This window comes from Malurus melanocephalus, unplaced genomic scaffold, assembly GCF_030028575.1.
Source record: "Malurus melanocephalus ecotype Western Australia unplaced genomic scaffold, MMel_1.1 scaffold_58, whole genome shotgun sequence".
NCBI classification, from domain to species: domain Eukaryota; kingdom Metazoa; phylum Chordata; class Aves; order Passeriformes; family Maluridae; genus Malurus; species Malurus melanocephalus.
Genome location: NW_026623290.1, coordinates 329,554 through 355,306, shown reverse-complemented (window position 1 = coordinate 355,306; position 25,753 = coordinate 329,554). Strand labels below are relative to the sequence as shown.

Sequence of the window (25,753 nt, the reverse complement as noted above, 5' to 3'; positions counted from 1 at the left end):
TCCTTATCTACTAGGTGCTATTTAATCTCACTTGCAAGCTCCTGAAAGTCTGGCTAACAAAKTTCTTGCAAGTGTGATGTAATGAGCATCTTTGTAGGGTGTTTGRATCTGAAGAGATGGGATAAACACAGATCAGGGTGTGATATGGGGGCAGGTGAGCAGTGTGTAAGAGCTGTGTGTCAGGAGGAGGTGGAGAAGAATTAAAGCTGGGCTATAGAAGCAAGAGGGAAGGTGTAAGATAATGATCCCCTCAAGGCAGCAGACACAGCTTTTCACTTTGCCCCATCAGTGTCAGCGCATTCTGCTCTTCCTGATGTGTTTGAGGCCCTTCCTCCAGCTGGGCTGGATCTCTCCCTGTTGTCCTCCCTCCCCTTTCTCTTGGGTTTGCACGGATAAATTGCATCTACACTTTCCTGCAGAAGAGGTGGGATATTTAMCCCAACATGAATGAATTTCTCAAATATGATTTCACTTTTAGGTCCTCTCCRTGAAATTGTCCTTAAGAGAAGTTCTCTGAGGATAAAATGGGTGTGAAAAACTTTCAAATGGCATGCTGGGAAAAGAAAAAAAACAGTGTTTTTGAGGGTGATAATGCCAAAGTGTTATGCTTTTTTCTGTTCCATTCACTTCTGCTTTCCCGTTGCGGCGCGGCCTGGGAATACAATATGCTGCTCTGTGATGGCAGAGGCTGTTCTCGCAGTGTTTCCATCACATTCAGAAATAGGAAGAACAAGATGTACCATGAAGAAGATTATTTTTGTGAGCCTTCAATCCAGCTTTGCAATTCCAAGTGCTTCAGATCTGCGTCTGATCTTTGGCGTGTTTGCATATATCAAGTGAGCTTTGAGGCTCTGCCCATTGTTGGCTGTGCAATCTTTCACCCCATCTCYCACCTTTTTGTTCCAAAGGTGTTTTGCTCCTGATTTCCACCAGGAAGTTTGGCTTGGCAGTCTCCACTGAAGTTGGGATAAAGAGTGGCCTTGAGATGTCCTCCTCTGGAGGGACAATCTCAACATCTGGCACTTTTTTCAGAGCTTGAAGAATGAGTGGGAAGATGTAGCCATTGCCAGAGTGTGGTTTGTGTTTCASGTGGGCTGATTTGCCTCTGAGCACGTTTCTTAGATCTTGGAGGATGGAGTATCTATGGATATATCATTTAAATGTCTAAACAGGAGGGATGCTGGAGAGAGGTAGCAGATATTTGGCCATTTCAGGGTCAGTTATCTCGGTGAATTCAAAGCGGGTGAGTTCTGTTCTGCAGCAGTAGTTACAGAAGTGCTGTGGAGTTCTTTGTTTTCAGAATGTCCAAGAATGAGGTTCCTGGACAGTGGTACCATCCCTCAGGAGCTGTGGCTTTTGTCCTTTGTATGCAGGTCCCCCATCAGTGGGACATTTCAGTGACAGCTCAGTGGAGACGTGGATTTRACATGTTGGGGAAGGTGGCCTCTTCTATTTGATTGTGAATTGTTGGCCTTCAATATAGTTCAGGCACTCAAAGCTTTATTTTTAGACTCTGATTCCTTTTTGTAATTGGATATAATGGCTGAAATAGCTCTTCTTCAATGACCCAGTTCTCAGGAGTGACACTGACACTGAAAGAAATGTTCTGCTCTTCCGTTGTGTTGCATTTTCTGAAAGTCTAGGCTGAACAGACAGGTGAGTTTTCCCCAAAAGCTGTGGTGCTCCAAGGAGCTGCAGCCACTTCTGTTGGGCTACTACTGCTGTGCCAGGCCAAGGCAAAAGCAGAGCCTTGGACCCAGCCTTGGCAGCCCAAGTTCATGGTCATGGTCATCTTGGTCATCATCATCCTCATCAGAAATTGCCCTTTCAGTCCTCCCTCCAAACAAATAATTGTTACTACTGCCCAGCTGCACTGTGCTAATACTCTCCTTAATTAAAGTGTTGCAAAACTCATAACTCAAAGATGAAGTCTGAGAAGGGGTTTGTCAGCCCTAATGTTTTCTGACTCTGTCTGCTGACCTGATCCCTAAGTAGGAACCTGCCTCCTTGGTTATAAAACGTTGCAAATAATGATGCCAGGAGCTAAGCTTTATCAGCCGCCTCTTCTTAAAAAAGATTTGTTGTATAATGGTGTGTTGGGTGTTACTTTGCTGTGATTTAAGGGTCTGGGGCTGCTCGTTGTTTTAAATATTTTCCAAGAGCATTATGAACCTGGATATTGGGTCAAATTTCTGGCTTGGAAACCTTAATGGTTCAGTAACTCACAGGCTCTTTTTAATAAAAGCCCTCAGGAGAGGAGCTGTGCCAGGGTGAAGTGAAATATATGCTCTGTTCACAAAGGCAGCAGCAGCTGCATCAGATGATTAATATTTTGTACATCCTGACACTGAAATGCAGGGTTTGGCTGAAGGATCCAGGTATTGTTGTGTCACAACCATATTTTATTACATTTTAAGCCACAGCCACTGAAACAGCACAGTTGCTTCCACATGATAAATAGTGGAAATAAAAGCTGATTAAATAACAGCCCTCCAAGAGGGGAGAAGCTGCTAAGAGCTGGTTTACTTTGTCTTGGCCTTCTTTTTTCTTGTGATAGTTTATGGTGTATGGTAAAATGTTCCCTGGGAACTGAATTATATAACTTTTAGCAGTGTTAATGTGTGATGAAAAGAACACTCAGCCATTCAATTAACATTGCACTATTACTTACACTGATAGACACAGACATATTAATGGCATCTGCATTGATAAGGGRTGACTGTACAAATACTGCCACTGTCAGCAGTGGGAATTGCTGGGTGTATGTGCAGAAGGGTCTGCATAAAATAGAATAAAATCCTGGTGGTGGTGCATTCCCTTCCTGCTCCACGTTCACAGTTCTGCCAGAAGARTAAACCTTGGATCAGAACTTTCTGTGTTCTGAAGTGATATTGTCCTTCACACAGTTCTTTCTGTGTGCTGAAGCTGATCTGCTTCAGCAACTGTCAAGTTCTTCTGTTTGGTTTTTTCCTTTTATTTTTAAAAAAGGAGAGGTCAAAGCCATCATCAGTCCARTGGTCCATCTCTAAAGGCTGCCCTGCTCAGACTTCAGAGGAAGCACAGGGACAGCTCGACGTTTCTATTAGAGAAAGTAGGAGCTGAACAGGTAAARAGAAATCTTTGATTCCACAGGCCAAGTGGAAGAGAACCTCAAATTGGCTTTTTCTCTCCAAATTTCTATGTGTGTCAGAAAAGAATGAGATCTGTGATGAATACACATGGGATAACCTGACCCTGATACTTGGTTCCCTAGAACACACAAGGACTTAAGGACAGCTTGAGTTAAGTAACCTTTGCAGATTTTTTGAGCGCTGCGTTTTGAACCCAAACTTGTCTTGTTTAATAGCAGATTTACCTGACGTAACCTAGTTCTCACTAAGCTACATGGGTTTTTTTTGTTGCTAAGGACAGAGAAAGGTGGATTTATATGAGTTTTTTCCTGATAATGAACTATGAGCTGACGTGTATGTCTGGACATTGCCTCTGCCATACTGTATTTTTTCTTCCAGTACCACCCTGGCATCMTGCCCATGTAATTAAGTCAAAACGAGTAAGCAACACGTGCTTTGACTGTGCCATGTGGCTCCCTATTGTACGTGTTACAATGGAGCTCCTCACAACACGCGGGTTAATTAACATCTTTTAGGGACCTGAATAATAGATAATGGTGCACAGGGCTTTTAACGTGTTGGGCTCTAATCAGTTTATTAGAAGACAGATGAAGACAACACAGCAGGGCTGCATTATTCTTGCCTTTAGCCCTGGAAATTAAATTGCATAGCATTTATTTGAAATTAACCAAATGTGATCTGTTTAAAAATGTACCAGGACCCGTTTTGTTCAGGTCTATACTTTACTTGTTTGTTTGTTTTCCCTGTTTCAGGAGGGGAAAGACAGCCACGTTCAGCCCCTTCCAGCACAGTGTAGCACTCATCAGTATTGCTTTTGAAAAGTCCCCCTTAGCTTAATTAAYAATACAGTCTGTACCCAGGCAGCATTAATTAATCAGTTGCAAATGGCAATTTCGAAGATGGCAGTGGCGACTACTGTTAGCAATCTGCAATCAGCTTTTTGCTGCCCACACAACAGGGACAGCCCAGAGGAGCTGTGAGTAAGCAGCAGGCTTTTTGCTCTTTTTCATTYCGTGATGTCAGAGGTGAAAATCCTGCTTTGTTCTGTACTTAGAGATCTCTGTCTCCACAGGGCAGAATCAGTGGTGGAAAGGACAGGCTCTGACGGTTTGACACTCTTGCATGCTGCTGATGAGTGAATCTCCTTTTCTGCCTTCTCTGCTACCTCGCAGCATCCTCTGCACACACCAGAGCGCTGTCACACTGGAGACACTGAGCACTGACCCACATCACCTGGCATTTCAGGACACAGGCTGCTCTGCAATGTGACACGTAGCTGAAGTGCCTCTAAACCTGCCTGATGCAAGCCAGGACTCACAGGCTGAGAATCAGGTTTTACTTTCATCACTTAGTTGCTTTGGAGATCAGTTCTCTGACCCTTGGCAGGCTGCAAGTGCAGGGATACGAGTGCTGGCAGGCTGGAAGCCAGCTGGAGTGACTGTGCTCTAGKCAAAACTTTATCCCAGTCCTGTCTGTGGTGGCAATATCCTGAACTTGTGTCTTTGTCACCCTATTGCTGAGATGACTTGCAGAACCTGTGAAGTACAGGGTGGTACCCAGTATGTCCTCATTTACAGTGGCAGCACTGAAACACCAATCTTTAGGCTCCTGAGGATAAGAAGGAAAAGCGCTTTCCCTGCAGTTCTTTGAAGGGCTTTACTAGCTGACAGTCCATTTTTAGCTCTTTTTTTTATTGGTACAGAGCTTCTGTGGATGCCCCTTCTTCTCCCTCACCACACTGATGGCTTAGACAGTGTACTCAAAGCTTCTGCTCAAAACCCTGGTGCTTGCTGGCTTTATCAGAATGCAGCAGCCTCCATTCTTGAAGGGCTTTAATGTGTTGAGTGGAAGTGAGATGCCTTGGTCATGGCAGTGGGATGAAACAAGAGCTTTCATCCAGGAGAGAAGGAAACCATGGCTGAATGGGAAGGAAATCTGTGTGCTGTGGGCACATCAGCTTGGCTGCTGCTTTCATGTCCTCGTAGAAATAGAGGGAAGATTTAGCACAGCCAAAGATGACAGGAGGGTGGTACCCAAGGTGTGTGAGATGTTTGGTGATGGACTACTGGGGAGACTCCAAAAAGTTTGGCTGCTGGCCAGCAGTGGAAAGTGAGGTACATATTTTGCTCTCAGAGGAAAGGAAGGCAGTATTTTGACCTTTTTTTTTTTTTTTCTTTCCAAAATAATCTCAGATCAAGGACTATGGAATGTGCAGCCCCTGAAATGAGTGTTGTTACTAAACAGAGGCCACGGAGATGTGACCTTTCTAGCCTCTACTGTGTCAGCTGCAGTTTATTTCTCTCGCTGGTATTTAGGASATGCTGACCCTTGATCCCAGCAGGCAGAGTTGCTCCTCTGATCCTTCCCTAGACCAAAATGAGCCAGGTGACTGAGCATATGAGCAGGTCTTTGCTAATCTGGCTCCTCTTGACTGGAAGGAGCTAGGATGCCTTTGCCCTGACGGCTCAGCCAGCTGCTCTGACTGCTAGCAAAAGGAGTGATAAATAAAAAAGAGGTCATGGCTGCACTTGAGAGGGAATATTTATCTGTGGCTTAAGTTTTAGAGCAGCTCTGGGGCAGACCTGGTGATGCAGGCATGSAGAACCACCCACCAAACTGTTCTTAAATAGTCTGCAGAGTTTCGATGCCACTTGTACGCTGTAAATACKGCTCCAGGTAGCTGGAAGCAGAATATGATGGAACTGTCTCCTCTGTTCTTTATTCATGCCAGCTCTAATTTTTCTAACAATGACAGGTAAAGGGAGAAGAATTTACATTGCCTCTGCCCACAAAGATTACACTGAGCCAACAGGCAGCAGAGTCACTTTTCAGAAATGACAGTGCCCTGTTCACATATATTAACTTCTTTTGCCTTCTGCCTCTGGATTATTCACGAGCCAGACAGTATGCTGCCTAAATACCAATAGTGAGTAATGAGGATTAAGTGTTACCTCTAATTCCATCGTTATGAATATTTCAGAACTTCCTGTTCAGGCTTAACTGCTATTTTGGTGCAAAAAAGGCAAGTCTTGGGAATTGAGCTGCTGCTGGCCGTGACATCACAGCGCTGTGATTTGGGTCTGGTGTGACACATATTCCAGAGAGTTAAGCTCACTCAAGCCTCTTATGTAGATGTGTCTGAGAACCTCTGTGGAGARAGAAGCACTCGTTAGTGAAAAGGGTAGATTTTTAGTGTGTGACAAATGTGATTTTTCTGATTGCTCCTGCTACTTTTCCTCTYTCCTCCACCCCCCTCCCCAGTTTGCTTTCTGAGCAGTAAATTCAGACCGTAGTGCAGCATATGAATTAGGGAGAAGTTTGGGAACCTTTGGCTTGCTTCCAATTCAGGAACAGTCACATGTGATCAGGTAGGGAGTGGTGCAGGTACTTCCCTGGCAAGGGAAACAATTGAGATGTGATCTAGAGGCAGATGAGGGAGGAATACTCTTAATACTTGTGCTAGTGATGCTAATGTTGCCTCTTCCTCCTTTGGCAAGTTGTAGAAAAAGCAGCCCTCACTGGGAGTGTTTTTCTGGAGGTGCTGGGTGAGCATCCAGGAGGTTTGGAAGTGCAGTTGCTGAGTCTGGGGGGTTTTTCAGGTGTCRTGATCAGCTGTGACAAAAGCTGGGAGAACAATGGAACAAAAGCAAGCTCCCCCATGCAAAGGGATGGGCTTTCTGTGCCTCTTTCAGGGGCAGGTGAGGAGAGCTGTAGGTGCTCGTATGTGGGATGTCCACCGTGGCTTTCATCAAGCTCATTTTTCCCCTTTCCAACAAATTAAAGCCTCTTTTCAACTTCCAGCACTTCTGTGCAAGCCCAGAGTTAATTCAAGTGCCAGAATTAAAGGGCTATAAAGGTTTGTGGAACGGCCTGTCTCCTCTGTGTACCAAGAGGTGACCTGGTTTCCTCCACATCATCTTTTCTTGCTGTGACAGGRCCACAAGTGCTGTGGAGGAGGAGGAGTGGCACAAAGTGGTGGTTTGGGGTCAGGGCTCTGTTCACGTTTATTATCCACCAGCATGCAGAAAGCAGGATCAGTGCTAGAGAGCAATYAAAAGGCACCATTAAACACACTGTTTGCAGCAGTGCCTTGTAGTGSTGTCACTTCAGGATGGATGCAGGGTCCTTTATAAACAGAATTATAGATTTCTGTGTCCCCAGAAGGGTTTTAGAATTTCAGACAGTGTCAGTCAGCACCTCTTTTTGTGTTACAGTTGCTATGAAAGGGACAGTGGTTTTCACAAGCAGCATTAAGTACATTTTTTACCTGTCTTGGTTTTCTCCCCTTGTTCACTAGTTTGGTATTAGCTATGAGCATGAATGCTCAGTTCTGTATACTAAAATTGTACATCTGGCCACCTAAAAATAATCCCCTTGCAAAAGGCAGGAAGAGCAGTCAGTCCTACACTGACTGTGGTGATAAAGTTACTGTGATCCAAGAGTTTGGCCATAATACTGCAGAGCAGTGATACACTTTCTGAAGTCCTAGATGTACTCTAACCTATTTAGAGTGTAAAAATTTCCTATTTCCTACTGTGCTTTGTGGCACACACTGCAATTTCCATTCTGAATAGCTGCTGCCCTTGTTAGTATTACATGCTTAATGGTCATTCAGTGTCAAGGAAAATCTCTATCTTTCCTAAGTGGATAGGTGTAATAATTTGCCTGAAGACTTCAGTTAGTCACTGGAGATGAAAAMACTCTATGACTTCAGTGCCTGGGTAATTCCCTTTAAACAAATGCTCTGCCACAGTCTTGTGCATAGTCTTGCCAAAGTGCAGTGATTAAAACTTTCTGCTGTAAYGTTCATGTTTAAGGACGTTCATAAAAGTCACTTCCAGATCAGAAACTCCCTTGTGATCCTTGCACCTTACTGCTGGGTTGTGTCTGCTGGGCACTTCTCACATCTGTAAGGTCAGTTCATTCAAACTGAGGTGTTTTGCATCAAATTTATCCCAATATTCAACAGGAASTTGTCAACATTATGTGTTTCGGGTGTAGGCAAAATGGTTTTTTAATGTAATGTAATAYTGAGATGAAACAAACTCGAGGTAGCTATTTTTCCCCTTTTTCAACATACAATGTTTCAATAATTTCCATGAAGTGTCTTGGGAATGTTTCTTTTGGCAAAATAAATCACAAGGGATGATGGTGTGTCTCGACACTGGACTAAAGGAATTATTTTCACAAGGATGGAAAAAACTTTTCTTTTTACTGTGCTACTTTGCCAGACTTTCCACAGAGCAATCTAAGCCTCTAAAGATGTGAGTGGTGTGCTTTCCTTCTCTTAGCACTCTTTGTACGCTGGGGAACCTCCATGGTGTCTGTAGATATTTATCTCCTTATGAAATCATGCATTTGATCAGGTAAAGGGGAAAAAAGTGATGAGAAGAATTAACTTTAAATGCTTTTAGAGTTGAGAAAAGGAACAAAACCTGGATCATGTGAAAAACCAAGTCCCTTTCTCCTCCCCACAGTTCAGGTTACACTGGCAGGGACAAAGCACGGCTCTTTCTGGCAGACATATGGCTGCTTTGCAAAGCTGAAATCATCACAATTAATAYAGAGTGCCTTCTGTGAGTCTACTCTGGATCTTTATAAACACAGTGGTAGCTTATTAATCAAAACCTCTGGGAGACAGTAAAAGAACAGAGTGAAAGTGAAGGTGGAATGCTSCCCTGAGATGGCCATTTCATTGGTGATGCTTTGCTACAAAGCTCAGTTTGTATTTTTCCTGTATCCCCTGCGGGGTGCAGATTTGGTGACATACGGCAGAGTTTCACATTAATTTTTACCGAGGTCCTGTGGGTGGCTTTATTGAGATCTACTCAGGGAAGCTGCAAACCAGCCCTGGCAGCTTKAGAGGCTGGGAGGATGCCATGGAAAGCCTGGCTGGAGATACCCTGATGCCTTTGAAGGAGTGAAAGAGTTGTCAGGGAGTTCGATACACCCTGGACAATGTGTRCTCATAACCAAATCCACAAAGAAATCTGCCATTTAAGTGGGCCTAAATCAGGACTAATGTGTTTTTTTCTTGAGTTTTAGCTGCTATGCAGGACATCAGCAATGTTACTGGTCGTGTTTCCTTTAAAATTTGGTACCTGTAGAGAATAGAGATTCCTGTTGAGTGTAATTGTGATTACTCACTTTGGGACTGCTGCTTTGAGAAGGTGCCAGGCACCTGTGTCCTTTGTGCCTGTGATGTGTGCCAAGCCCTTGACTTGTTTCTGTGCTCGATGAGTGAAAATAAAATTAAGACTTGATAATTAAAAGGAGAAGGACACACACTTCAATGGGTGACTGCACAAACTGCGAGAAGGGATCCATCAGGGCAGATTTTAGTCTCTCATGTGGAATCTCGGCGTTTCTGCACAGCAGCTCTGCAGAAAAGAGGTGCAAGATGAGGATCGTCATTCCCTAAAGCCCTTGGTCATATGCCTTAGCCTCTTGGTGTCTCAGTTCTCTGTCCCCTGTGGTTTAATGAAGGAAATACCTGAAGTGTGTGATATGCAGTGACAGGAGCCTCTTACTTCCTTTCAGCAGGAGACAATGTGACTTGTCTTCATGCAAGGTTTGATCCCCATGTGCCACTGAGACATCATTTCTTTTTTTGGAAACAAGGAGATGGTAAAAATCAGAGGGTAGAAATTAAAAGGTGGAGGAAATGAGAGGTTTTCTTTGGAYTCTGTTTTCCTGCCAGAGTGAACTTGCTGCATCCTACCAACCCACAGACAAACTTCTGCGCTTTGAGATCTCTCTGTGACACCCCATAATCAGCATCTACAATACCTATAAATACAGACAGCATTTGTGGCTGGGCTGTTGCTACTTTGGAGCTAGCACAGAGCTACTCCAGGCAGTCATAAGAATTTTGTGAGTTTAAAACCTCTGCTCTTTGCGAGTGAGCCCATAGCTGGCGTTTGTTGGGTGGAGGCRGTCAGAAAGTGCCCATACACCTGCAGAAACCCAATGCTTTCAATTTTCCCATTCCCCAGTGCCAGCTAAAGCACAAGAAGAAAATGGGAGCTTGATATTTGTTGGATGAAAAAGAGCCCAGATTTTTRCCATAAGTTTTCTTTCTAATTTTAGGTATCATTGGCATTGGGTTGCTCGCATCCCAGGAGATGTGGGGACAAGGCAGGTCCTGATTTACAAATCGGTCCCTGCTCATGTACCATTCTGCAAAATGTCTGTGGTTTCAGACCTTCTAAATTTTGGTCTTGCATAGGGTATTTTCCTGGTAACATAGCCAGAAAGAGTGGCTCTTGCAATGGGTTTCCACAGCACATTAATAACTAATCAAGGCTGGAATCGTAGCAGGTGGTTAGAAAGGGCCTGTTGGTCATCGTTTCGAGCTCTGGCAGAAAGCCTGCCCTGGAAAATGTAATTACTGTCCAAAAGAATGCGACGAACTCTGCCAAAAATAATGAAAGTGGATCATGGTCCAAAGCCACACCAGCTGAAACATGTGGCAGTTTGTGGGGGCCGGCCAAGCTCGTCCCGCTGGGAGCGGTGGCTCAGCGTGGAACAGCTCTGCYGTCCTCTGCCTGCCAGCAGATGGGCCAAAATTCCACATTTTCCACCCGGAATGTTTTGAGAACAAAATGTTTGAGAGATGGGTGTTTTTGTTAACTCTTTGGTTTTTTTAATTTGGATCCGTGTCACGCGCTCTGAAAATCTATCTTGTGGAAGTGACGGTGGTTTGTCAACCCTCGAAATAWCGGCGTGATGTTGGGGTGAAGGGAAAGCCTTGTGGAGCAGGGTTTTGTTGGAATTTTTTTTCCCCCATTTTTTATTTGTTTGGTTTTTGGGGTCTTTTTGTTTGCCTGTGTGACCAGGGAGCAGCCTGTGTGATTGACATGGCCTTGCCTTGTGTTTCAAGCTGTGATTGATTAACAGAACCTATAGACCACCGCCTACCCATTCATGAGATTGGATAAGTCAATTTGTKGGTGATGCCCTTGCAGAGCAAACAGCCARTGGGTGCTTAGCCTGGGAAAATTGAAAGTACAAAGAAGCACAGCTTTGTGTGAATAAAGGATTTCTTTGRGCCAGGTAGAAATCMGTGTCCTCTGTTCCCCACATTGTCACAACAGCATCCATTGTGAATTTCCGAGCAGAATTTTCGACATCCTGCCTTTTCTTTCTCACCTTCCCAGAAACTAAAGTTTGTGACTAAAGCAGTCACAGTCTCATAAAGCTTCCTGGCTTCATCTGCTGCATTTTTCCAGTGGCTCACCGGTCCAGCAAAGGCTTTCTGACCAATTCAGCTTACCAGAATTTTGCAATGAAGATAAACCTTGTGAAATGACGATAAAAGAGGCAGCTCTCTTTGCTGGTTTGGAAATCGCYGTTTCCAGCTTCCTGTCACAGACTCTCTAAGATTCCTCCCTGTAAGGTTCTTTTTAGCTGGATTATTTTGAGAGTATGAGTATCTTAACTTGGATTGCTTCACAGGATTGGGTTTGGGAATGGCAGCACTGGCAGTTCAGCTGGCAGCACTTGCAGCATGTGGGTTGTAACAAACTCTGTGAACCTCTGAGTCCAGCTCAGGTTCAGCCAGAATAKCGTGGTTCTCTGAAACTGCTTTCATTTTCTGAACAGTTTATTTGCCTGTGCAGTCTTAAGGGGTTAACACCTTCCAGGAGGTGCTYGCAGGAAGGGTGGGTAATAAACAGGGAAATGGGAGAGTCACTATGAGTTCATTAATAGAGCCACGCTGGAGATGAGAAGGTGTGACAGCACCGAAATGACTCTTGAAATACTACTCAGAGATGTTTGCCATTGGTTGGTTGCAACMCTGTTTTTGTCTAACCAGGATGAAGGGATGCTGACAAACAGAAGCCACTTGAAGCCAAAGATTTGGGAATTCAGAGATTTGTATTAATCGAAAAATTAAAACTTGATTTTTATTTACTTTTTTTAAACCAAGCCAACAAAAAAATTTCAAAGAGCAGAACAAATCCATACCTCCACTTTCTTGAAAATATAAAAAATGTAAAACCCATCAAAAAGTAGCAAAGTCAGAGGTGGACATCTCTGAACAAAGTGGAAGCTGGGTATTTATCATTAAAGCCATTACCCCCARAAGAGTGACCTTGCAGAGTCAGACCAGCCCCTGAAAGGTCACTGAGGAGTMATAGGAACAATTTTGAACCATCTGTTTCAATAATAAGAATCCATCATGGACCTTCCTGTGCTCATCCTACCTGGACAGTTAGGGTTCTTCCCTAAGGCAAGCGTGGCCCCAATAAACACCCTTAACTGGAGTATTCTGTTGTGAATTATTTCAAATGGGATATCCAGGTGCTTTTAGTTCACTTCCCAACTTCAAAGGCAATTCCAGGTCTACTGTGGGAGAATTGCTGTCTTCTCCCAGAGCCTCCATCCAGCCCTTTCTGGAGGGCTGCAAAAGGGCTTTGTTTCATCTTTCAGCTGTGGCTGTTTAATTAAGGGAGACAAGGCCATAATGATAGCAGCAGCTGTTCTCTCCCCTGGGCAGAAAGAGACTCTTCAGGGACAGGGTCCTGCTCGGCACAAAAAGAAAACATTCTTMTGAAAGCAGAGCTGGAGAGGCTGGCAGCTCCCCACGGCTTCTGACTTTGTAAAAAAMCCTCAGGAAAACACCCATGTGGCCTGGAGTTTTGGCAAGTGGAGGGCAGGCTGTGCTCTGGGGATGAAATGCTGAATAACACTCTCTCAGGAGCATCGTCCTCTGCATGCAGTCTCCAGGGTTTGTGCTGACAGTGCAAGCGGCTGCTAAACAATTACACTGGCAGTAATCTTAGATTGGGGGATTATCCTGCATCCAGCCAGCCTCCCCATCCCCCMGAACAGACTGGCATCTGGCATCCCTCAGAATTCCACACATGATTGGGGTTTGGGGGGGGATGTTTGCAAGGGGGTGTCAAACTGGATCACCCCCGTTGCCTTTTCTGGAAGCTTTTATGGGAGCATGGCGCTGTCCCACCCATAAATATCACATATTTAGACTTCCCAAATTTGTCTTGCTGAGAAGTTTACATACAGCTGTTGAGAAGTAGCATTTCCATGAAGCAAAGCACAGYTACAGCCCCAACCCCACATTCCCCACAGTGATCCTTGTGAAGGCTTTTAGGACACCTTGGCACACTCCTGTCACTGTCCAAAGGAAGCAGATGGAGCTGTAACTGTGCATGGCCAAGGGCTGAGCAGCCTCTGCAGTGAGGGACCTCGAAGGGACGAGATGGGTGGGAAGGACATGCAAGATACCTGTTTCAAACCAAGTCTGGCAGGTCTCAGACCAGCACCCTAAATGCCTGTAAGAACAAATATTTATCTGCTGTAAGAAGCAAACTGTGGTGGATTTGATCCAAAGCCAGTTAAGATCAGTGGAAGAATTCCCCTAAACCTCAGTGAGATTTGGGTCAGGGCAAAGAATGACCATTGTCGGGAGCAAATGCATTTTTCTGATGGCACTCGCAATATGAGGAAGCGGAGCAACACAAGTTTTGTTTTTAATTTCCTTTCCTTCCTGGCAGCTCAGCCATTACCAGAGCAGATTAAATCTGTTGTGCAGAGAGGAAAGCACAGCGCTTTCCTAAATGGTTGGTGCAGATAASTGTTATCAGCACTGGGTTCCCAGCAGCCTGCCTGGCGTCATCGGTGATTCCCAGGCCTCTCCTTGCTTCAGAAATTTAGGATAGGCTTACCCAGCACCAGTTCCCTCTGAGTCATCCTCCACATYACCTGTGCAGCAGATGAACAAAGAAGAGACATCTCAAAATGTGTGAAAGGTGCTCCTGCTAAAAGTGAAAGTTTTGCTGATGGCTCTTAGGAGGGCAGGAGCTGCCCAGGCAGTTCTTAGGGAACTGTTGCTTTTTTGGACAYTCTTTTCTTCTTGCTTTCCTTGACAGATGAACAAAGCATATATTGCATTGCTCTTTAATTGTTCTGGGTTTTTTCCTCCCAGGCCTTTTGAAAAAACCTGRAACAAAAAGAGAAAAATAAATTAGAATTGCTTATGTTCCCAGGGAGCCGTCAGCTGAGCTGGAAGCACCGGAGCAGGGGTGACGTGGGGCAGTGGGAGGGTTTCCTTGGCACAGAAATGCCTGAATAGCAGGAATACAAACTTTTCACCCATTGTTCAGAGCAATCTGTGGCAGGTGCTGTGTTTGGGATGGAGAACTACTCACGGATGTATGTCCAGCAGTTTGATCAGCTGGGACTAGAGGGGAATTTGGGGAGCTGTGGGGTGTCCAGCACCATACCTGACTGGGTGAGTCTGTGTCCTCTCACCCTGGAAAATCCCTCTCTGGATGATGCTAAGAGGAAAGGAAGGTTGTGAAAACCCGGGTGCTGTCAGCACCAGAAAGAAACAGCAAACACTTCTAGAGGCATGAAAAAGATTAGAAATKCAGCAGTGACCCTCTGCTGCGGTCAGGTGAGAGGTGGGAAGGAGCAGTGGGGAATTTTGCAGGGAAGAGTTTTTCAAATGGTGAGACAGACATGTAGGAGGTCCAGTAGGGARGAAACAGAGCTGAACTTTTCTTCCTGACTCATCATTGCTTAGAAAAAAGCAGCAAGCTGTCTATATTGAAATAAAACCTCAGTTGAACGTGTTCTCATTTAAGGTATGTGGGATGCAAAGGGATACCCCCGATACTGAGGTTAGAGAGAGAGGGAGGCAGTTCTGGCAGCTTTTTCCTCAGAAGAACGTGTTGTGTCTGTGCTGAATTCAGTACATAGCTGAAAATAAATAAATAAATTTTTAAAAAGGGAAGGTGGTGTTGCACCAACCTCCAAATGCCAAAATTCACATTTTGCAGGCTCTGAGAATTGTATGTGTGAATAGCTCATTGTACTCTCAGTAGTATAAGCTGTTGGGATTTTTTCCCTAGTGTATTTTAGAGTATCAGGARGTGCTGATTGGTGCAGAATTCAAGTGATGGAGGCTAAAATGTGCAAGAGCCTCAAAAAGGGCTCATGTGTGTTGAGCAAACACAGGTTATGCTCACAGGTGGGGGAGAGAGGGCTGTGAAGAATTTTGGGTAGATCTTTAATGAATCCCTACACTACCCTGCAGGATCAAAACCACCCAGTATTGAAGGGCACATCAGCCAGCAAACTCACAGTCGCAGTCCTAGGGAAAAAGAGAAAAATGTCCTAAAAGTATATTTCCATACAAACCTACAGCTGGCACAATTGCTGGGAAATAACACCAGGAAATTTGCCCGTTTGTAGCTACAGAGGTGTTGCAGATTTGGTGAAATAGGTGCTGGTGTTTAGCGGCTGGGCGTGCAACTCCAGCCCTTCAAAAACCCCACTCAACCGTGGAGCTTTTTTTCTTCCACAGCCTCCTCAGTGGCTGCCTCCCAAGGTAATTAAAGCAGGGAAAAAGTGCTTGCAAGGTGGAAATTGCTGGTTGGAGCCCACGGCCGTGGCTGGTGTGTTTGCACCGTGTGCTGAAGGTGTGGAACGTGTGGCTCGTGTGTCGGGGTGTGAATAGCCTGCCCTGGATTTGCACGCTATAGTTAGGAACGTGCTTGTACCCACTTCTTGCACTGAGCTGACTTCTTCTGATGTGATAACAAGAATTTTCAGGGACAGGAATTTGAGCCAGCAGGGTAGGTGGAACGAGTGCCTTGTACTTATTCTTCAGGGATTGCTCAGCATCAGCTTTTTGTGGCACACCTGACTGGACAGGACATGGCTTCACATTTTGTTCCTTTGTTTCCTTTTTGCAGAAAGTGGCAGAAAAATTGACTATTAAGCTGCTTTTTCCAGACTTCTCCTAACCCAGCCTSAGTCTCTAATCTCTTGCAATGCGTGTCCAAACTACCTGTAAAACCTTTGCAGAAGGAGACAAATCTTTGTGAGGATTAAGCAATGTGCCTATCTTAAGGCATGCTGGTTTATAGAAGTAACCAGCATGAAGWTGAGGATTTTTTAAGAGGATGCAGACAGCATTGGGTGCAGGGAGATGTGTTAAATCACCTTGTGGTGCGTGTGTTTTTGTAGGCAGTGTCTGACCAGGAGGTTTGAATGCACTGACGTGACTCTGCACACTGTTTGTGGGTAGAGTGTGTGTAAATATGAGGAGGCAGGGCAGCAGAGTGATTGCAGCTTAAGTAGAAAAACACTGCTRCAACAACGCCACTGCGTTCATAATCCTCGGTGAGTGTTCGCTGCTTTGGTTAAATATGCAGAGACTGATGGAGATTGCCAGTGGATTAGCTCTCGTGTGACTGGTGCCAGGGATTGATTAGCATAAACAAATTTCTTCTCCAGYTTCCCAGCAGCAAGGAGGGAAATGCAGCCCGAGGTGCCTCAGCTGCCTGGGAGGGCACAGGGATACCAGGGGAAAAAAGCTGGAGTGGGAACAGTTTGTTCCCAAGGTAAACTGGTGCGACCAAATTAATCCCAGGATTTCTGTAGTGAGCACATCCTCACAGTTTACCTAGCAGAGCTCACAGATTGGCTGCTTTAATTTTTGTTTCGCTTGCAAWCGCAGTTTTGTCTGTTATGGAGCTTTTCTCACTGTGTGATTTGTTTCTCTGCCATCTTTTTGGTGATCCTGTTTCAGCAGCTGGATAAAGGAGGGACCTAAAATCCAATAGACATAGGGCTGTGGGCTGGGGTTTTGGTTGATTTGGGGTTCGTTGTATTTTGTTTTGTGAGGAGTGTTGGCTTTGTTTTTCTTGAGTTTTCCTTATTTTTGTGCTCATCAGGATGAGGGCACAAATCAGCTAACGAGTGTGCCACAAGTGTACCTAAGTCATTATGGAAAATTCAGGGCTGGATGCTGAGCTTCTGCTCCTAATGCTGAAGTCCAGTCCCTTTCTGTGCACTCCACAAATATTCMATGTGCATCAGGATCCCCTGGGATTGTCAGATGTTGGTATAACATTGATCCTTTCACCTGTAGCCTTGATAGTGCTGTGGACAGGGATTTGCTGATAAAACAAACCTAAGGCTTGGTAATAATTGAAAATGCGTGGTGGCTCACCAGGCAAAATACCTGCTTATAGAAAATAGATTTCAACTCCAAGTTAGCAGACATTTCCTTAGAGAAATCCTGAATTCTGATGGAAATCAATATTTAAAGGGGCCTCGATAGTCTGGGGAGAAACCTCCATGTAAAGTACTGCCAAGAATGAGCAACCTCTTTAGGGATTAACATCTGAATGTTAAATATAGGCTAGAACAAAAACTGTGCTGAAGTAGTGAAATACTCTTTTCCAGCAGGCAGGAGGGGGTTCACTGCCATGGGCTTTCTCTACAGCCCCGGAAGAATCAAATTAYAAGTTTGTTTTATCTGTAGAATAGGTGCATGTTTTTATTGCCTCTTGATAAGGAAAAGAAACTCCTCAACATTAAGTCTTATTAAACATKGGAATAAATACGTTATTTTGCAGCATTTCCATGCAATGGTTGCATTAAACCCCCAGATCTTCATGGAGCAAGAGGTGATTTCACAGGCTGCTGACAATGATTTGGTATATTGATGGAAAGGTTTGATGAGAGAAGAGGGGAGCATGGGAGATGTTCARGGCTGCCTGATTTCAAACTCTGCAACAATTTCTTCCCCTAGCTGAAGACAAGGGCAGTCAAATACTAAACCCCCTATGTGGCCCTCCCATCACAAGTGGTCACAGGGAAAAAGGGCGAGTCAGATTCAATCCAGCACTTTTTTTTGCAGTCTTTCTGGAGCTGCTCCACTGGCCCAAAAGCAGCTGCAAGTCTGTCTGTCTGTCAGTGAGGAGCAGGATGTCTTGGGACAGTGCTGTCCAATCTGTCTCCAGGTGTTGTGGTGCACACACAGATGCAGGCAGTGAGCTGTAATAACAGTGGAATCAATGTGAGGAGCTCAGAACTAAAACTCAGGTTGTTCTAACACATTTTGTGTCCCTGATAACTAAAGCACTGTGTGGTATTTGTGCATCTTGCAGCACATCACAAGGAGGGACTGGCTTTTGTTAAAAGGTGGAAAAGTAACGAGATGCAGTGAAAGGTCCATGGGAAGGTGATGGCAGAGCAGGGATTTCAGCTTTCACTGCTTTGGGRGTGCCAGGACATCTGTCCCTGGCTTTGGCATCACTTGAGCCACGCTAAATAGATGACTGAGGAGTCTGCTGGTGTTGAGCTCCTGAAGGCAAAACTAATAAATAATCTGTGTGCTACTGTGCAGGTGGGATGAACCCCCAAYCTCCTCAGTCCTCCCCACCTCACACCAACAGGGCTGGAACTGCTTTGATCCTCATCAGAACCATGATAAACATCAAAGTGAATTATCCCAAAGTTGTTCCTCATTAATTGACAGCTGCAGGCTCCTGCAAACATCTGTCCAGACTGTTTGAACATTCCCTTCGCCTCAGTGGTTGCAGTGGAGAAGCAGAATAAATCAAAACACGTCGCCGGTCCAACACCGCCTCTTCACCTTTCCTACAGCCAGTGTGAGCAGGAGCCAGAGGGGAGCAGGAGGGGATGATGGGCAGCTGCTTGTGTACACAGGGAGCTGAGTGGCAGGAAAAATTATGTCATTYCTTGGCTAATGAAGAAAGCTGGGAATGAGAGATGAAGGGCTGAGCAGGAGTGCAGACATCCCTGCACTCCTGTGGGCACGCTGTCTGCCAGGGAGGATGGGCAGTGCCCTGGGTCACTCTGGCAGGTTTTGCCATGGGAAGAAGCCATCTGGGCAGCAAACAGCCTCCCTCTGCCCTTACTGTGCATTTTTGAGGTTACACCAACTGATAGAAGTCAGAGAAAGCCAAGTGGAATGCTGAGCTTTGTCTGCCAGGTGTGAGTGTGGAATCTTTTGTCCCAAGCCCTTGAGAGCCCCTGCCTGGTGTGCAGAGGATGCAGCACCCCCATCCTGTGCCAGGGTGCCCTGGGCTCCCCCCCTGTGCTGGGCTGGTGTCTCTTTAAGGACAGGTCACGGAGCACATGAATTACAATATTCCAGTAATCCCTTTACATTGGCCTGCCCGCTCCTCCACGCAGCGGCAAATGTGGGACAAGCAGGGTTTGGAGATTATCTCGTGCTTTGCAAAGGCAGTTCCCTTTGTGCTTTTAGACAGACCTTGCTCCTGCACGGGCAGGGGGCTGGGGGTGATGTTCCTGGTCAGGTGCTGTCCTATGACCACAGCAGGACCATGGCACAGGAGGGTTGTGTGCTCTGGCCTCCCCTTACACACCCCAATATCGGTGTTTTGTGATGGTCACTGAGCCACCCAGCTGCTGACAGAGATCACATTTAGGTCCCTGATCCCTTCCTCCACAGGGATATGGATACTTGGTGCAAGGACAGCATCCCACATTGCCCAGGCTGATCAGCTTTTTGCCCACCAAAGCTGTCCCTTGGGGTGGTGGACAAAGGGGAGGAGGTGTTTCTCTGACCACATGGTTTGCTAAAGGTGTGCTGCTCCTTAGGAATAATCTCCTACACTTTAATTTCATGGAAATACCAAGGYAGGAGCAGCCTGCCTCAAAGGAAACCCTGCAGACAGACCAAAGCAGGATCYTGTGCTGCACCAGGGGTTTGCCCATGGCTGGGAGTTTGTGTGAGTGAGTCAGTGCTGATGGTTCCTGCTCTGATAGCAGCCCTGCTCTGGGAGATGCTGCTTTTCCTTCTGTCTCACCTACCCAGCTCCACCTTTGCCTGGCGTGTTTTGGCAGCTCTCCAAAATAAACTCCCTCACGTCCTCAGCCCTTGGTGAGGTTTGAAGCGAAATGACTCTGTGTTCTTTGCTGCCCACATGTTTGGTTTTGTTTTTTTTTTTTTTTTTCCCTGAGCCCGTGGCTGAGCTGAACCTGCTCTCTCCTGTTGTTCAGTGAGCTGTACCTGAGATGCCTCCTCACTGCACCTTGGTGACACTGAAAGCCTTGCAGTGCCTCTCTCGATGCTTTATTTCCAGCCAGGAGGGTTTCTCCTGGGAGTTGTGTCCCCAGTTAATTCATCACAGGGATTGAGTTGATGCTTCACCTGTCTCACCCTGCGAACAGCACAAGTTTGCTCATGTTCCAGGATCTTGTTGCTGCTGGAAAGCAGCTTGGAACACCAAGGGACAGCTCTTCATTGCTGAAATACTGAAATACTGACATTCACAGCCCTGCCTTTGCAGTCTGGTTCCGTGTGCACTTTGCACGACTCCCTGAGCATCTCTGTGCCACCATCACTCCACAGATGTGGTACCTGCTGCTCCTTCCCTTTGCTCTAATGGGAAACTGCATGAGCAGTCCTGAGCCTCACTAGTGATAAAATCTCATCACAAAATGTCAGACCTAATACTACCCCCTGTCCTAATCCTTTCCTCAGCCCCTGGAAAATGTTACTTGACAGGACAAAGTAGGATTGGGCAAATTGTTCCATTTGAAAAGATGGGGAGGGAAATATTGCTGATTTCTCAGCGTAACCTTGGCTTGCTGCTTTTTTTTCCTTGTCTTTTTGRGAGGCAGGGAGACTGCTGAAGGGGGTAGAGCAAGTAAACTGAAAACCATTAGCTGTTTTCAAACTAAAATATAATTGTGGCTCTAAAAGGACACGGACTGAAAGGAAGTATTTGAGAGTTGCCAAACAAAATGTTTGAATTGTCCCAAGGTAGAGTTGGTTTGTTTTTTAATTTGCATCTCTGGAATATTTCTAAGATTGCCATAATTTAGTAAGAATTTGAAGAATAACTCTTGAAATTAAAAATGAAAATACCATAAAATTTCAGTACCTGTATTGGTCACTGGTTTTATTGGCATCAGTGAAAGTTTCCYAAGAGCCTGGTGGAGCCAGGCTTGGACCTTTGATCTGTTTGCTTCTGGTATCAGCTCCTGGKCCTCTATCACATCAGGCTGATCTAAAAGTCAGAGGGAAGCATGGGAAGAGACCAAGCAAGTGGTGTTAAAGCTAGCCACAAATTATTTAGCACATCTTAATCCTTAGCAGCAGCCCCAGYACTGAGAAAAGGGCTTTTGCAAGAYTCYTCCTCTATTGAGCAGCAGCTTTGTGGTTTCATGACGAGGTGGGTGATGTGGCAAGTGTTCTCCTAATAACGGGGGTGGCAGCACTTGTGCAGGATTTCTCAAAAGAGGAAGGATGTCTTTAGCTAATTCTAACTTGCCTAATTTCCCCTTGAGTCCTCAATTTTGTGTAAATATTCAACCACAGGCGCTATCCCAGTTGCTTAATAGGCTGCTTCTTGTGCCCAGCAGCATGCTCCACTGATCCCTGAGCCTGGTCCTGCTCTGTACAGACCCTGGACTATCCATTGTGACAGCCCATGCCTTGGGTTTTTTCCACAATCTGCTTAATTTGTGAATTAAAGTGTAAAATACTATTATTGCAGCCGTAGGATTTTGTTGGAGTCTCAGAAAAAAGATAAAAAGGGCATGGGGTGAACCAGTTGTTTTCTTGATTTTAGGACAAACTACAGAAAAAGAAAAAAAACACAATTAACATGGGTTTTTTTAAAGCTAGCCTAGAGGTGAATAATGATTTMATAGCTTTTGTAAGATGTTAGATAGGTGTTCCAGTGGCTGCTCTATCCCACATTGCCCTCTAGTGAGACATTGCAGAGTAAATCGTGCCTTCCTGCAGCCACCAGGATATGAAATGTGGTGTTTAATAACTGAGGACAGGGCTTGTTTCTGACACAGTGCTTTTGAGATGTGATAGTGTGAGAAGGAGCAGTGTTCATCTGTCACCTGTACCTGCACTGGCCACAGCTTTCTCCATGTTTTGCCYTTTTCTGAGCTAATTGTCTCTGCAAGCATCCCCCTGCTGCTGCTGGATCACCAGGCACAGCTCCCTGCTCTATGATGCTTTGGGAAAAGGGGGAAATTCTTCCTGTCCGGTTTCACTGAAGGAAAAATGATCTTTTTGCATGTTCTATGTCTCACTCTTTGCTCCATGAATCACGCACCACTTCTCTGGTTTTKCCTGTATACATGTGATCAGACAACTCTGGTTTGGTGATCATCACAGGACAAATTTCCATCCCTCCTCAGCCCAACAATGGTTTATCCAAAGCTGTTTCCTAGAGGATAGAATTGTCCCTTGTCCTTGTGCCTGAGTAGCTCCATTTGTCATTGTCCCAAATGATGTGGGGCCCAGAGTGTCTTTATGTGCTTGGCCATAATTACATAGAAATCCATAATTAATGTTCAGTTTACAAAGGTATTTGAATGTTGTCTCATTCATCACAGGAGTAGCCATGGCAATCTCTGCTAAATGCTGTCTCTTTAAACTCTGTGACTAAAAACTTAGCAGTTCTAGAACAGTTTGTCCTAAAACCTGTGATTTTCTGCAGCARGCAGGGAAAGGGCACAGCCTGAGTGTGTATGTGGGAGAAACGTGGGTGACAAGAGTGCCCTGTGTCAGTGCCACCTCCGTGGGACTGCAGGGCCACCATGGTGTTTCAGGGACAGGATGAGCAGCAGTGTCACCCAGCAGTGTCACCCAGCAGTGTCACCCAGCCTGCTGCACATGGCACTGCGGGCTGAATGACAAACGCTAATGCCATCTAGTGACCAAAAAATAAATGTGGCCTGGATATTTTATAAAATGCTGTTGGAAATTGGATAGGGCTGGGAAGGAGGGGAGATGGGGCTGAGGTGTTGTGGGAGGAGAAATCCTTTTGTCTCTGCTCTCCCAGGTTGTCTCTTCCATCATTTCACATCCCGTGAAGTTCTTCTGTGGGTAATGGGGATGTCCCAGTGAGGCTTTGTGGATCCCCAAAGGAGCAAGGCACAGCTCCTTCCTGAGCAGATCAGGTGGCTCAATGAGCACCAATTCCCCAATTTACTGCTGGATCATGGGTCACAAACCCAAAACCTCAGGRCAAGGTGCCTGCAGGAGGGGAGATGGTCCACTTGTGACATGGACATCACATTGCTGCAGCTTTGAGCTTGGCTGAGACAGGGCAGGGCTGGCTGCTGCCCTGGCAGCAGTGACTCCTCACTGCAGCTCAGACAATGTGGTACTTTTCACTTCTCACCACCTTAGTTTGTCCCTCGTGCTGCTGTAGGTGAGAGCCACCAAGGCGTTAATTCTCCRAATTTCTGTGTGAGCAGCTGGCTGRAGGCACCTCTGCCTTGTCCCTGGTTATTGATCAGCCAAGTCCCAGTGCCACCAGCCTGGAGGAATTAGTCTGCACCCTGCATGTTAAAAACGAAGGTGAAGTTGCTTCTGGCCATACCAGTTTATTCTGCTTGGCTATGCTGATGGCGGTGTGGTTTGCTTTGCACTGGGACGGCGGTCGGGGAATTTTTCAGCAGCTCTGATAATTTCTCCAGCTCCTGAGAAATGCACAGAGAGGGAACTTGGGAATTAAAAGTTTCCACATAAGGAACTTGAGGGCTGAGAYAGCTGTGATGAAGTGCATTACGAATGCACTGAGATGCCAGGCAACACCCCCAGAGAGATTGGGAGAGCGAGCAAAGCCCCCAGATGCAAATAAACTCCTTCACGGGACATTGCTGAAATGCAGGGACACCRAGGCTGGTGCTGGCACAGGCTGGCACATCTCTGCCCAGGTGCCCCCCTCACCAGCCATGTGTCCATCAGAAATGCCCCAGAGGGAAGAAGCAGGCTCTTGCTCTGCTCCACACTGCCCAGACCGCCCCTGCTTCCTTCAGAAAGCCATTTACAAGGGTCCACGGGGGACTCTGTTGCTTTTCCCAAATGTTACTGTTATCCCAAATGTGTAAAGGTACCAAATATGTTCTTATTGTCCTATTTACAAAAGCTTTGTGTTGTCTTTGCTGCTTCTTTTTCTGGATTATCCTCKTGTCCCCCCGCCTTTCTGCCCTGGATAATTGAGAGCTGGCGCTGTGCCTGCAGCGTTCCTGTTTTGGGGCCAAAATGGGAGTGAAAATAAATGCTTCTAAACACTGTATTGAAACAAATAAGTAATTTACTCATAATAGCTCTTCTCCTGGCATTTTCCTAGCTCACACTGGCAATTTCATGCGGGTTTTGCAGAAAGAACAAGCMGTTGTGAGAGGCTGGAAGATCCACACACCTTGATGAATATTTGCCGTGGGAGAAGGGCTTCATGGATTTGGAAAAGTGTTTTTACTTCTGTAAAGGGACTAAATTTACCTAGCAGYCTGTGACAACGCTCATTTCATAGATTTGCTGTCCCTAACGTCTGAAAACTCTGTCTAGCAGGAATTTAGCTGGAGGTGACAATGACAGACTTGCCCATGGGGAGAAGGCAGCTCTGCCTTACCTTGAGCAGTTGAGTAAGACATCTTCCAGAGCAGCCAGCTGACCCAAACACAGCACATGTCCACTGAAACCCTTCAGCCTTTTCACACCTCCATCTGTGCATYTTCCTGAGGAGATGTGGAAAAGCAAAGCACATTTTGGGTTCTCCTTGACCACACAGGCTATCCCTATTTATTTGCCATCAGTAAGGTAATACCATCTTACAGGAGTCAAGCAGAACAACTTGCAGTGAAGAACCAGAGCCTGGGACTAACYTGCTCTTTTCTCTCTCCTTGCAGGGATCCTGTTTACGATGCTGGTATTTGGACCAGCCTGTGGATTTATCTTGGGCTCCTTCTGTACCAAAATCTATGTGGATGCTGTCTTCATTGACACAAGTAAGGAGGGCCAGGTTTGGTTTCAGATAAAATACACAGAATATGTATCAGTAGCACAAAAATGTTGATGTTCACAAGCAGGAAACTGTCTGTCATTCTATCTTGAGTGCTTCTTGCATGGGTTTAAGATGGGATTCAAAAGGTGTCACCTCTGTCCTGATAAATAACAGCTTTGTAGTGGTTAAAATTTGATCCCTTCTGTGGGTTTTCTACTGTGACATGAGYTTCAGCCCATCTTAGAGGACACCTTGAAATTCCTCTGTGGCATTGTTGTGCCAGGAGAGCTGTGTGCAGAGCAGGAATCTGGGGGCTGCCACCCCAGGGTGTGGGGTCCATGCAGGTTCTGATGGAGGCACACCAGTGACACCCAGCACCCTGTGCCCATGGCCCTGCTTGGATGGGCAGCTGCAGTCCCACAGCATTGCTGCTTCTCACCAAAGCGTTAATTAATTAATTACTGCTCACCCTGACTTCACTTGAGTTAAAGCAAATAGTTTGAAAATTGCCTTTTTTTTTCCCATTAGACCAAACTCCACCAATTTTGCTTGGATCAGCACCTGCACTGTGTGGATTTTGCCATGAGAGGGCAACATGTGACAGGCTGTTCTCTGCTGCTCCTCTGGCTACACACGGCAAACCTGATTCTTCATTCCTTTCCCTCAGTTTTTCCTTTTTCCACAGTTCTCAGCTCCATTGGATCCCACAGACCCTTATGCAGGTTTTTTTGTTCTCTTTGAGGGTGCATTTTAGCTCTGTGATGTTGCAAATACATCATCACAGGGTGCATTTGRATGGAGATGAGCCTTGCAGGACTCAGAACAGAATTGTGCAAATCTGGAAAAGTGTTTTTGCCTTTTCTTGGCCTCACATGGCATCTGAAGAAATCAAAAGAACATCAAATGAGAAAGAAGCACTTTTTTGGATGGCTGAGACGTTTGGCTGCAGTTTGGTCAAACACCACATGGCCCCTTTTCATTCCTTGGCTTTACCAAAGCCTTGTTTGGTAGAGGAGCTGTTTGAAACCTGTTAGGTATTTGACCATTAAG

At 45.6% G+C, this 25,753-nt stretch overlaps 1 protein-coding gene across 1 annotated transcript in view; it reads left to right on the top strand.

Annotated features, from left to right (window-relative positions):
• Positions 1–25,753, top strand: part of SLCO3A1 (solute carrier organic anion transporter family member 3A1) — a 130,546-nt gene that overhangs the window by 69,180 nt on the left and 35,613 nt on the right. Inside the window, exon 3 of the mRNA XM_057365811.1 lies at positions 24,609–24,707. Within this exon, the coding sequence (XP_057221794.1) occupies positions 24,609–24,707 (99 nt within the window). The remainder of the gene's footprint in view (positions 1–24,608; positions 24,708–25,753) is intronic.